The sequence below is a fragment of the Lonchura striata genome, chromosome Z (assembly GCF_050655825.1).
Source record: "Lonchura striata isolate lonStrDom1 chromosome Z, ASM5065582v1, whole genome shotgun sequence".
NCBI lineage: Eukaryota > Metazoa > Chordata > Aves > Passeriformes > Estrildidae > Lonchura > Lonchura striata.
The window spans coordinates 41,414,341-41,428,394 of record NC_140740.1 but is presented as its reverse complement, the minus strand read 5'-3'; the positions used below and the strand labels follow the sequence as shown (position 1 = coordinate 41,428,394).

Below are 14,054 nucleotides of genomic sequence, written 5' to 3'. Positions count from 1 at the left end.
CCACAGAGTCAGATGAAGAATTTGGGAAGAGAGTGTGGGTTCCCTGTGCAGAGTCCAGTGACAAAATCTGTGAACAAGGTAAGAACAAGGGGACATGGCTGTGATGATTTTTTTATTCCTTTTCTCTTTCCCAACAAAATTTTGCAATGTTGGACACAAAATTTAGCAATGTGTATCACAGAAACTGAAAGTCCAAGCACTAAACAAATGAGTCTAAATTGTTAATTTGCACTGCTTTTAATGCATGCCATTATGATGGTTTGGTTTTAGAACAGTTTGTATCATATCCAAATGATCTATGTGTGAATAATTGTTACCAACCTCCTGACACCAAGACCTAATTAGGAAGTAAGAGCTTTAAATAGGCCATTTGTGTACTGAGCTTCCATATGTCCCCTTGCACAATTTATTTGCTCCACTCCATTGAGGTATAATGAGAATGAAACTCTTAGAACTGCTTTTGACTCTGAGGCTCTTCTCTTCATTCCCTATGCAGTTATAGTCCCTATTAAGCTAATATCTGTTTCCCTGTTTTCAGAAAGTGAAAGCAAAGGTACTTTTAGTCCAGATTGCCCAATCTTCTCTGTTTCCAAGGTTTCAATGGAAATGGAGTGAAAAAATGACCAAAAAAAAAAAAAAATGCAGACTAAGAAAAATGGAATGCCATCAAATAAAGCAGAAAGGTCAGGACAGGATGATCTTGAGGGAATACTAACTATCCTACCTACCTCACAACCCTGCTGATAGCTGATGCCATTGTATTTCAGTTAACGAATAGATGCAAAGAAGGGATGTATATGGATAGAAGCAATTTGAAGAGATTTTTATTGGTTTTGTTTGGCTTTCTTCCTGCTAGGATGTGAGAAAGGGGGAAAGGTGGCTTGGATTTTTTTCTTAGTTTTGAATATTTATCTCAGTCTGAACCAACATCCTCTCTGGGACTCCTTGTTCATATTTAAATGCATGGTATGTTCTTCAAGTGTACTTTCAGAATATATTCTTTATTTCCAAACACCTCTTGCATGCATGACTTCATCTTTCATTTCATGTGTCCCAGTTGATTCTTTTACTCCATCATTCTGAAGTCAGAAAAACTTAAATGTATTTTTAAGTGTCATTTTCTATCATGATAAAATTTAATAAATTCTTAAGGCTTGAGCTTTTTTTTTTTACTCCCAAATATGGATCTTGTTTTGTTTCCCAGACAAAGACAACTCTACTTGCAATTATTTTGTTTATGATAATTTACTTGCATGTTCCCTTCCAGGAGTTGTCATTGTCTTCCAGGAGGAAGGTTAGTGCTAGTCCCCTCGCAGTGATAATTATAATCAGACCTGTCAGCCTTCACACAGTCTACACTTATCACTTGCATTTGGAAGGATTTTTCCTGAAGCCTATTACCAGTTCTGCTTCTTAGGGAAAAACAGTCATGATTTTTTCTCCTAATCTTTGATGGCTCTCAGCTTTGAAAGCATGGAGAGTAGCGAAATGACTGCCAGTTGCATTTAAAGAAACTGCCTGTTGGTTCTGGTATAGGGCTCTGGAAAGCCAAAGAGTGGGTGGATAATATGGGAAATGCTGAGGGTTTTAATTTGTTTGTGACAACACTTCAGGTGTGCTACAAACACAAAACAGTTCCCAATGGTGTTTCTCACAAGGAAGTGCCGCTGCAGACCCACTAGACATGGGCTTCAGGTGGCAGGTGGCTCTTGGCAGTGGTGCCCACTCTCCCTGCTGTTCTGGGCAGCGATCCCTGCCTGTGTTGAGAGAATTGGAAGCAGGATGGCCAGAGAAGTGGCTGCAGTTGCTGATGGAGGCAATGACTGGCATCACATGGACCAGTTGCCACCAGTGCAAGGGTGACCATCTGGACCAAGTCATGGTGCTGAGTAGAATAGGGTTCAGTATTTTGTTCATCCCAGGATGCTTGAAAGTTGTCCCCTGTAGTGTTATTCCCCGGGAAACAGGTTGACTCATTTTTCAGATTTCCCCCTATTTTCACTCTATTATTGCTACCGATGTGCTGCTAACGCCCCTTTCTACCCTTTCTGGTTTTTACTAGCATGATGACAAAAAGATGCAAGTTTTACCATTTCATTAGACTAAATGACTTATGTATCTTTAAGTTCTTCCTCTGTTATTACCATGCTTTTTGCAACTTACTCAGAGATTTAGGCTCCCTTGATTTTGGCAGAGTCTGAGGATGGTCAGCAATTTATAGCTTTTTTAGCAAAGAGATGGTGGAAGATTGGAAACTCTTATGCTATGTGCAGTTTTATATTTACAGTGCACAGAGATATGATTTGCCTTTGTTTTATTTAAATTCACTGTGAACTAGAGATTTATTTATCAGGTGTCATTCCCTGAAACATGAATAATACCATAAAGAGAAGACTCGTCTATTATGCAAACAGATTTGAAGGCTTTGCTATTACATTCCTCTGCCTGTTGAATGGAGTAAAAATGCCTTTGGCTGAACAGAGACAGAGTGATACTTAGCAATAGCATCTTATGACCTTTTGATCAGCTGAGATCTCAAGCCATATTAGTGGACAGATTATGATGTGATGGAAAGAAGGCCAGGAATAGCCTTTTCATTATGAGATCTTTTCTGTGAATATCCTTCTTAGGTGTATTCAGGTGGTTAATCACTGGGGCCAGGGCAGTCATTTGGAAGCAGGGGAGTGAAATGCTGGTATAGACAATCCAAATATGCTCAGGTTTGCCAAATGCAGCTGAATATTAGAGGTAATAGTTTCTTCCTAATATTCTCCTACCCTCCAGTTTCTATCAAGGCTGAGGGTGACTTTGTGATTTTTTTTTCCAGCTGTAAAAGCCACATTTTGGCAGAAAGAGCAACACAAAATGAACCTTGAGTCCTTTGACCACAGGGGAGCCACAGTTGCTGAATCAAAGGAATGCACATGGTGAATATGGATATCAGACTTGTAAAGGGAAGCTCACATGAAAATATCTCTGTCATTTTAGAGATAATAACAGTAGTGTTTGAATCTATTTTAGCCCTTCCAAGGAAAACAGAAATAATGCAGGTTTCAAAAAATGCACAGCCCTGATAGTATTTCTCATTTTACAGGGCCAACTAGAGCAAATAATGACTTTTACCTTCTCTTTCCTGCATGTGCAGAATTACTCTTCAAGCTTGGCTCTAGCTTTGAATTAGACTTCTTTTCATCTTAATGGCCAAGAGGAATCTTCAGCCTCCTTGAAAATCAAGCATAAAAATTGCTTATTCACTGCTGACTCTGCACATTGATAGCAGTTGTGCCAAAGCTTGACCCAGGTGCTGTGGTCACTTTTGGAAGGAAAAGGGGCAGACACATAGGTGTGGAATGCCTCTGGGCCTGTCTGAGCATGATTATATGCCCAGGCAGCCCATGCTGGTTATGGACTATGCAGCATCATCCTGTACATTGCTAACACAGGGGTGTCCTAGTTGCACACATTTTTTCCCCTTCTGAAGCCAAGCAAGATGCTCATTTCAGTGTCAGGAGGAAGAACTGGCAGTGTGAGAATCCCAAACCATCAGTGTAGTGGGGATGATGATGCACCAGGTGTGGAGAACAATAGCTACCACAGAGTAATGGAAACTCTTTGAAAATAAGGAGGCTATGGAGGTGGGAGAAGTCCACAGCAGGACACTGTCTCCTCTCATCTCCCCCAGCCTCTTCAATCAGGTGCCTGCTGGTGAATGCACTAGACGACAGGATCACAAGGCATTTCTTCTGCTGGCATGAAGGAATCTGCCATCCTCCTAGCATTATTGCTTTCTGAGTCAGGAAGCCACTGTGAAACATCGAGGCTATTGAGCCCACATGGTGCTTTTTAGCTGCTTTTTCCAGGGCCACAAAGAAGTCCAAAGGGGAGCTGGGAGGTGACACAGGTCTGCACCTTCTTTTCCTTGTGAAAAACAGGCAAAACTGCAAAAGGTGGATGGAAGCCTTAGTTCTGTCCACAGAGAAAGTGCCGTTGCTGAAATACAGCCAGCCCACCAGGATAAGGAGCTCCCTCCCAACCTTTGGAAAGCATGAGTAGGTTGCTGCACAGGTGATTGTTAGAAGCATCATGAGCTAACCCATTCAAAGGGATGTGTTCCTCTGAACAGCTGTTATAAAAGTTTCTGATGGCAACTTTGAAACTTTTTCACTGAGAAGGCTTTGTGGTGTGTGTGGTGAAGTGAGCATAGCATGAACTATTTCCTCTGTGTCTCTGCTCTGCCTTGAGACCCTGTGGGGTGTAGGAGGGTGCCAAGATTTGGGTGACACAGTACCAAGATCTTCCCTATTGGTTTGGGATTGCATTAATCCTGCTCTACCTTCTGCCAGATGGCCTTGCCTTGATAAAATCAATTCTCCTCAAAGTAAAAGAGCTTGCATTCATCTTCTTGTAGCTCAGAGAAATCCACAAAACCAGGCTTGCTCTGTCTTTTGCAGGTCAGAACAGAAGGTTGCTATTGGACACCTAATGGTATCCCAGTTGTCATGGTTTAACCCCAACAGGCTCCTCATAGTCCCTCATTCACTTGGATTCACCAGCAGGATCAGGGAGAGAATTGGAAGGGTAAAGCTGGAAAACTCATGGCTTGAGAAACAGTTTAATAGGGAAAATAAAAGCCTTGCATACCAGCAGAGCAAAAAAGGGAGTTAATTCCCTCCTTTCCATGTTCAGTCACTTTCAAAGAGTCAAACCCATCACATGTAACAGTGACTTGGGAAAACAATCACCATCAGTCCAAACATTCCCTCTTCCTCCTCCTTCCCCCACTTCATACACTGAACACGATGTCACATGGTCTGTCCCTTGGGGTCACCTGTCCTGGCTGTGTCTCCTCCTAAACTCTCAATCACCCCCATTCCCTCCCAGGCTGGCAGTGCAAAAAGCAGAAGAGGCCTTGGCTCTGTGCAAGCTCTGCTCAGCAGTAACAAAAACATCTCTGTGTCATCCACCCTGTGTTCAGCACAAACCCAAAACACAGCCCTGTAACAGCCCCTGGGAAGAAAATGAGCCCTGCCCCAGACAAAACCAGCACACCAATGCAGCACAGCTAGAGCATATGACAAGTACTCGAGGTGGGATTCTTTTCTGGGAGTAAGCAATTTAAAGTACAAAAATTTGAAAATGTAGTATCAGGCAGACATCAGTGATGTGCAATGGAATAAGGATTACAGTGATTTGTTTATGAAGTTCATCTGTCCACACATAACAATTTTTTCACTTTAAACACATCACATCTGGTTTCTTGCAAAGATTCGTAGATTGCAGACAGCAGTAAACACATGTCCTATTGAGTAAGAGTGATTTCATGATCCAGCAGAAGGATTATTGTCATAACCAAATTTACAGCCATACAATTCCCTTTTTGTGGCTGGAAAGAAGTAATCTTGATCAGGAAGAGAAATATGTCATAACAATAACTTAAGCAAGTAAAACAGTATCTGGGGGCATTCACAGGAATGTAACTGGGTATAATCAAAGTACTAAACCAGCTCTCAGCACACTTTTGGTCCAACTAACAATCTCCTAAATCATCCTTAAGCATGGATCAGGGTTCATCCCTGTGAGCAGTTTGCATTTAGCTGCTGGGCTAGGAAAGTTAAGACATGGTTGTGAGCAGAGGTACAAACTTCTCTGTGCCAGTTAGCCTCCACACCTAGGAATATTTCTGGGCATATTTAATTACTACTGGCTGGAAAGGCTCAGGCCCAACTGAGAAACTGGACTCCTTCACTCTAAACTCCGTTTGTCAGCAGTGGGAGAGGGGAGCCACCAGCAGAAGCTGATTCAGCCTCCCTTGATCCTGACCTGTCCAAACTGTTGCTAAGGCAGCAAAGCCTGCAGAGTTTAACATGCTGATAGCAGAGAAAAGGCTGTATTATCCCCCAAAAGGCAATGTATAGTACATTTCTGGCATATTTACTAGTTACCTCCCCAACCTCTTTAAGCTAATGTAAAAAGATTATTAGGTCATTGAGGAGCTCTTTCTTGCAACAGGGAATGCTGCCCAGTATTTTTAATTTTTTTTTCTCTCTTACCATGAGAGGGTTCCTTTTTCAAAAATTTCTGCCATAAGATAGGTGTTCTGTATAATTTACTTCCAGCAGTTTGATAGTTAAATGTGTCCCTAGGAGACAATTTTAGACTTATACATAATAAAGAAGCTCATGAAAAGATACAGCGTTATGTCTTTCAAATGTAGGTAAAGCCTTTGTTTGATATAGAAAGTTTTATTTTGAGTTCATACTATCAAAATATATTTACACTTATGTATAGATACAGGTATTTATTTTTTCTCACTGAGTTAAAAACCTCATTGAAAAGAAATAATTCTGGCTCAGCTCCTGCAAACACAGTATAGTGCTTCATTATCTTTTCTTTCATTGACATCTTCTTATGCACAAGGTAATCTAATTTAATACTTGTTTAAATATATAAAACAAAACATTTTCTCTTCATGATTACCTCAAGTGTTTGGTCACATTGGGTATGAAATTATTGATTGTATTTGGCACATATTTGGAAACATGACCTTAATCTGCAGGTTTCAGGGGGAAAAGGTATTTTCCCCAGGTATGACAGTGAGACAGATAAGTAAATTATAGTTTTGACATGTTAAAGATGTTCCATTTTAGACAAAGGAAGTAATATCCCAATTGTGTCACTGAAACTCAATGTCCTGTGTTGCTTGTTAACAGCTGCACATTTGTTGTTTCAGTGTCCCAGTTTGCTCTTAAATATAAATGAACTACTACATGCCAAATAATCAATAGTTCTGCCAGCTCTGGAAATATAATATTGCTATTAATATTGATCCACACAACAGAAATCAAGGCATCAAATTTTGCAAGCATTACTTGCCAACATCCTGCATTTTACCTGCAGAGTAACAGCTTGAAAATCACTATTCCCCAGGGAATAATGTTTTATGCTCACTCTCATTCCCTGTGTCATAATGAACACAAATATAAACACAAGAGGACTGGGGCACAGGTGACCAGCAGATAGGGTGCATATATATTTATTTCAGCCTTCTGTGGTTTCTTAGTGCAGCAAACCAGATGCAGAGAGCACCAATGAAAACAATCTGCATCCACCCTGGTGTCCATCTCTAAGGGCACAGTGGACAGCCTGGATGGCCAAAATAATCAGTGTCCTGGATCTTAGGACCCTTTATAGAGCCTAAAGGGGCTCCAGGAGAGCTGGAGATGAACTTTGGACAAGGGCCTGGAGTGACAGGACAAGGGGGAGTGGCTTCCCACTTGGGATAGGGATAGATGGGATATTGGGAAGGAATTCTTGACTTTGAGGGTGGTGTGGCTCTGGCACAGGTTGCCCACAGAAGCTGTGGCTGCCCCACCCCTGGAAGTGCTCCCAGGTTGGATGAGGCTTAGAGCACCCTGGCCTACTGGGAGGTGTCCCTGCCCATGTCAGAGGGACTGGACTAAATGATCTTTAAGGTCCCTTTCAACTCAAACCATTCTGTGCTGCTGTGGGAAAGGTGAGATGGTCCATGGATGGCTGGCCTGAGGCCTCTGGCAGCCCTCTCCATGCACTAGGAGCACCATCAGTAGTGAAAGTTCCCATAATTTTCTTGCAGAGGATTCAGGTATTTCAGGTGGGGAAAAAAGGTCCTGCAACATCGAATATTGCTGGCAGCACCAAGATCATCTGTTCCTTGTTCTCCTGTCCTCTCTGAGCCGCCAGGTTGCCTTGGGAGGGAGAAAATATGGTGATCCTCATTCCCACGTGTGTTCACACACACCTCTGTGAGTTTGGTGGGTTTTGTCATATTTGTAATGACTTTGCAATGAAGCTGTGAATGAAAGTTTGGCAGACGGGTTTTATAATTGTCAGCCTTCCCAGAAGCAGCCTAGAATTTCATTAACTGAGGTATAGGTATGATTTCCTATAAGCTCTTTTCAGCTTTTACTAGATCCAGATAAATTAAATCAGTATTTTATCTATGTGGCACCAAAATTAGTTGTCACTGATATCTTCATAAATGAATGCTGCAGTTCTGGTCCTTTATGTTTGAGCAGCAGCTGCACTAGATGATGCTCCCATTTTTTAATAAGTGCCTGTTGTTCAATGAGAATGATGGGAAATAAGAAACCCAGATATGAGTAAAGCATAATCTTGGTGAGGATAAGTGGGTGAAGTAGGAAATTTGTGAGGGAATGGTCACACCATGACACCATAGGTGGGTAAAGGTGCAGGACATTGGTGGAAGCGTAGAAGTAGGAACCTCAGATGGATGGAAGAAATCCATGAGAAGCCCAGACAGAGTAAGGGAGGAACAAAGAAATCTTTCTTTTCACACAGTTTAGGAAGAGGGCATCAGAAGAAATTGTACCCTCCTTTCCTTGAGATGATGGCCTGATCATGATTCAGTGTCATCATGACCCGCTGTGCTACCAGCTCAGTTCTCTCTCCTAGGTGACCTTTACCCACATCGTCCCCTGGCTCACATGGAGCAAATTTATCAGCCTTATCCTTCATCAGAGAACTTCAGCTTATCTCCTTCATGAAAAGCCATTTAGCACCTGTGAGATGAAGCTCAAGACAGCATCTTGAGAAGTCTACATGAGGAATGAGATTTGTGTTATCTCTTACTGGGAGCAATCAAGGTCAGGATTGAAGAGCAGTCAGAGTTGCAGGGAAAATGAATGCAAGGCTCTTTATCTACTGGCAGTTCCTAAGACCAGACTTCATATCAAAGATTACATTTCTGCACTCTTCCTGAGGCAGAAAGCTAAAACTCAGACAATCAGCCAGGAGCAGGTATGACTAAGGGTTGCTTCCTTGGAAGAACATGGAGGTAGGGCTGAAGTTGTCATCAGCTGTAGCTGTGTAGTGCCAGCAAAAAGAGGTGGTGCCATGGTTGCAATCGTGCAAAACATTTCTCCCTCTACCAGTATCAGTTCTTCTCTGTACAGCCTCAGCAGCTTACTTCAGCTGTGACTGAAACCACAAGTTATGTGATTATATTTTCTGCTCTCATTGGATGGTGAGTATATGGCCATTTCTTCCCTTATCTTTTCTTTAAGATAAAATGCCCCAAAATGCCATCATTGAAGTTCAGAGGTCATTGGTGGCTTTAAAATCCTCTCCAATCACCTTGGTCAAACTCAAATTAAATAAAACATCCATGAGAGAGTCAAGGGGTCAAGATACCAAAATAATGTGTCCAAGGCAAGCAGCTTGGTGGTTTCAGAGTGTTTCTGGCAGCCATCTGCTTGTTTGAATTTGAGGATTTGACGCTTTTAGACACAAGAGTAAAGAACATTCAGTCTTCAAAACAAAAAAAGACCCACAGTCTTCAGATATTTTATTTGATAACAGGATTCTCTTTTTTGTGCCCGTTTTCTTGCAACCTCAAGAATGTCCTGTTTTGCAATCATGCTGTCAGCAGGTGTCTGTAGTGCTGATATATCAGGATGTGTAATTATCCAACTTAAAAAAAGTAAAAATTCTTCTGAAGCCTTGAAACATTTTTTCTTCACTCCTCTTCAAGAATGAGCAACAGAATGGACAGTGTTACTAAAACTCTACAGTCACTCATTTATTTACATGGTTAATGATTGTCCCTTTTTAGCTAAAAAGATAGTTTTTATCATTCTACTCCTATTTCAAGTCTATGGTCTCAGCATTGTCCTGTGTAAAAAAGAAAACGATCCTTTTATGGATGGTGTTAACTGAGACACCAGTGACAAAACCACATTTAAGAGCTAAATTCCCCTTTTATTCTCAAAGGTGATCAGGATCAAAGTATCAAGAGTCCAAAGCTGAAGAGAGAAACTTGAACTCTTGGTGTATCCTTCCTGTGAATAAATTCCTGTGATGAACATTACAGATTCCCTCATGCCAGTGTGACCCTTGTAATCAGCAGTGTGGCAGTAACAGTTATGAAGATGATTCTGTGGTCATCCATAAAATCCCTGTCATGGCCAGAACATCATAAAACAAATACATTATTGTTCTTGGCCCAGAGTGTGTGTGACTATAAAAGGTGAAGATGGGAGCTGAAGAACCCCGCAGAGGTAGGCAGGAGTGGGAAAAGACTCTGTAGGGCCCATTGGTACAGCCAGCTGTGGCCAGCTGTTGCTAGAGTTGGGTGCATGTCACTGGGAGACGTTTGCAACAGGATTGTGGGCAAGGCTGGCATAATGAGAGCCTTTTTCTTACAGGAATGACAGCCTTGAGGAGGAGATGAAGGTGTATGAGCAGAAGATGTTTACTCTCTTACTTGGCACTTGTTTATGGAAAACATTCTTTCTCGATTTAAAAAAAAAAAAACAACCTAAATCTAAAATGAATAAGGCATTCATAACTAAAGAAAGCTTAATTTTCATCTGTTATAATGGACTTCATTAAATTCTGGAAATTCACCACATTACAATGTTTATCTGCAAAGCAGTATTTCCTCATGCCTGCTGAAAAGGAACAACAGGAGTATCTCAGCAAATTCAGCTCCTTCTGGTGTCTGGTGTCAGGATTTTAATGGCACACACATTACCTTGTTTTTTTGTACACCTTCATTTTGCATTGTGACAATACTTCATTTTGAAGCCATGCTTTTCACACATAAATTTCAGTGTCTCAGTAAGTAGGGCATAACATTTCTCCTGTTTCAGAAAATAGGAAAAAAAAAAAAAAACTGAGTGAGGTGATTGAGTTGTAGCCACAGAGCAGAATAGACCATGACTTTCTAAATCCCAGGAGTACATTGCATCTCCCACAGGAAGATTTACCCATGAGTAGTCAGTGTCACCCAGGATGTGAATCAAAGTCTTGCACCAAACTTTGATGGAGAGAATGGACATGTCTCCTTTGGCTTCTTGTGGTGCTGGATTGCTCATCTCCAGACTCTTTTTCACAGTCAGGAATTCTGAAGCAGTAACTGGAAGGAAAAATATTCAGCTTGGTAGATGAAGCAAATAACATGAGCCTGCCTATATTTTCCTTCCATTTTTGTCACTAGGCATTGTCAGTTGGCCCTTTGTAGTGGGATTTTCTGTAAGTCCTGTTTGTCATAGAGAAGCAAACAGCTGACCTCCTCTGTGCTTCCTGTTTGTTTTCTTCTGGTCTCAAATTTGTTTCTAGGGTAGCTTGGGTTCAATCTTCTGCTAAGGCTCTGTAGGAGTCACCAGGTCATGTACTGGTGTCTGTCAGCAACAACAGCAGCAGCCACCTGGGAGGCCCAGAGTCATGGGGTCAAAACTGGAAGTCCCTGCAAAATCTAACTGTGGCATAGGATCACACATAATTAGACTTTTTTTTTTTTTTTTTTTTTTTTTTTTTTTTTTTTTTTTTTTTTTTGCTGTGGAAAAGCACCTGCTTGTTTAAAATGGTCCTGTTCTTCAGCTCTGTGCTTCTGAGGGCCTTCTGAGAGTCCTGGGACAGGGATTTAATCCTGAAGACATCCATCCTTCTGGGCCCTGAGTTGGGAACCCATGGCATTCCCAAATTGGTTTGCTGTATTACAGGTGGCCTTACTGCAGGCTTTGAGGAGCCAAACTTTGGTACAGCTACATCTGCTGAAGGGCTGTTGTGTCCCTTCAAATCCTCAGGATTGTTCTTTGCTATCACATGCCACATCATTTTGAAGTGAGGGCTCTTTTTTTTCAAGAAAAACAAGGAAATTGATGTCAAGAAGCTTCCAAAATCTCTGGGAGCCGTGCTGCCAAATGTCCTCTCCTTTTGTCATTGGGAGTCTCCTGGCATGGCACTGCTTTTGATTTACAATGAGAGGAGATGTGACAAATGAGCCTCTCTGGTCTCCCTCCTTCTTGGAAAAGAGCTGTAAACCTAAATGAGTTATATCCTTGGTAAACAAACAACCAAGTGAGTTCAGAAATATTCCCTCTGCTTCCAGAGAGAGCTCAGAAATAACTCCCTGATAACTGAGGAACCATCCTCCCACATGTCTGCAGAGCCACTGCCTCCATTTTCCACAAAAGCATTTTCCACAAAGGCAGCCTGTAGTCATGCAGCTCTCAACACACTCAAAGGGAAAAGGAGGGAAATGGGCAATAACATCCTTCCTCCCCAGCCTTGTCCAGCATACAGACACGTTATGTGGCCAAGTTATTCCTAGACTTGCTTGTCCTCTAATGGGCAGAACAACTGGCCAAGATTAGGCCTAGGGAGTGAAGGAATCTGTGATTCAGCACCAAGCCAAGCTGCTTTTTCTCATGAAAGTTTAAAAAAGCACCATTCCCCAGTTTCATATACCTTGAGATCCTGGCTGCTGCCTACAGGTTAATGATTTTGTGAGGCTTTTATGAAACACTGGGGAAAACTAGAATGCCTCTGGCTGAAATTTTCCTGTCCATACAGGTCTGACCTGCAGGGAGAAGTTTGTTTACTGGACAATGTCCAGAAAACTTATAGGATGAGGACAGTTTGACAAGAGAGTCTAGCAAGTGAGGGAGAAGAGCTTTCTAAGCACAGACACTCAGCCATTATTAACATTGTACTGCCATCCCTGGCACTGTTCAAGGCCAGGGTGGATGGTACTCTGACCAGCCTGATCTAATGGAAGGTGCCCCTGCCCATGGCAGAAGGGTAGAAATGAAATGGTCATGAAGGTCTCTCCCAACAAAAATCATCCTGGGATTCCATGCAATGGTGTAATTAATAGGCCATAGGGAGCTCAAAGAAGCATTTCTATGTGACAGGGAAAACAACTTTTCCTATATAGTGACAAAAGCACCAAAACCCACTCTTTGCTGACATCAACACATGCAGTTTTTACCCCTGCATTTAACTCACAATATCTTATGTTCTACAAGCACGGGACTATTTGGTAGTGCCAGAGTTGAACTTAAAAAGAACTGGGGTAACAGAAAGATTGAAATTATTTAGGTGAGACCCATTCTAGTCCATATTTCCCTTGCTTTGCTTGGTTTGTGCAAAACTTAATTCCTGGTCTCATAGCTGACAGACAGAGACAGGGAGGCACATCCAAAAGTTTCTGTCTGCAGCTACAGGTTTGATACACTCCAGAAAGACAAAAAGAGCAATCATCTAGATGTGAACTGAGCCAATTAAATATCTGAGCTGTGTTTCAAAAGCGAACATGGGCGGCATCAGAAATTTTCCATCAGCTGTAATAACACAAATTACTTTGCCAGTTGCTGATTCCACTGTGATTTGTTTAGTGCAGTCATGCTTCAGCTTCTTGCCTGGGCTGATACACTTTGTTTATGCTGACTCCTCATTTGCAGAGCTTTTCTGTCTTTTTTCCCCTGGTGTCTTCTCTTTTCCTTGTGCCCATCTCAGAGCATAGAATAATCCTCTTCCCTCTGCCCCTGCCAGATGGTGCATAGTATTCTAAAATGGTGACAAGTTTCTTGGGAGCAAGAGATGCTATTGTTGTTCCCAACTACTTTGTAGATGCAGAGATCATTCTCTCGTCCTCTTGGCACTGAGTTGAGAAAGCAAAAAGCCCTCCCAAGAAGTCAAGGAGCTTCTCAAGGACTGGGCTGTTGGGATTGGATGGTGATGGTGGCTCTGGAGCTGATTGCTTGTATCTCAGGGATAGAAAGGGGGACCTTGTCTCTCTCCTTGTGACAAAGGCACAAAAGTACATGTGCACACCCCCTAGAAAGTTAGCTGGAGTATTTCATTGGTGTTTACTTTCAAGTCCATGGAAACTATTTGGTGTCCCCATAGTCACTTTGCACAAGAGCTGTGATTCTCTTCTTGCTCACTGGGGAAGACCCCTAATCATGGGCAATTAAAGGAATGCATCTGCCTGACTGGCAACGTGAATGTAAAGTGCTGCAATATCTTCCAGGGATTTAAAAGCTGGTTTAATTCCCTTTTCAGTCAGGTTCAGACTGGGGAGGGTGGGATGATATTTCCTCTATCCTCCTTCAGGAGATGCCAAGAGGTGGCTTAACCTCCAGGGTGAGTAATGTCTTTACCTCCTTTCACCCTCCTACAGCAGCTATTGCTGTCCCCAGAACCCTACTGGTGGTGCATTTTGCACATACCAACCTTGCTGCTATCTTTTCTAATATCCAATCTGAGCC

At 42.1% G+C, this 14,054-nt stretch overlaps 1 protein-coding gene across 5 annotated transcripts in view; it reads left to right on the top strand.

Annotated features, from left to right (window-relative positions):
* The window catches only part of SETBP1 (SET binding protein 1), a 267,547-nt gene that overhangs the window by 122,013 nt on the left and 131,480 nt on the right, over positions 1–14,054 (top strand). For 3 of the 5 annotated variants that reach the window (XM_077790258.2, XM_077790256.2, XM_085566090.1), the window contains one exon: positions 7–78. The exons of the other annotated variants lie outside the window; for them this stretch is intronic. In XM_077790258.2, the coding sequence (XP_077646384.2) occupies positions 7–78 (72 nt within the window). The remainder of the gene's footprint in view (positions 1–6; positions 79–14,054) is intronic. 5 annotated transcript variants of the gene reach the window in all.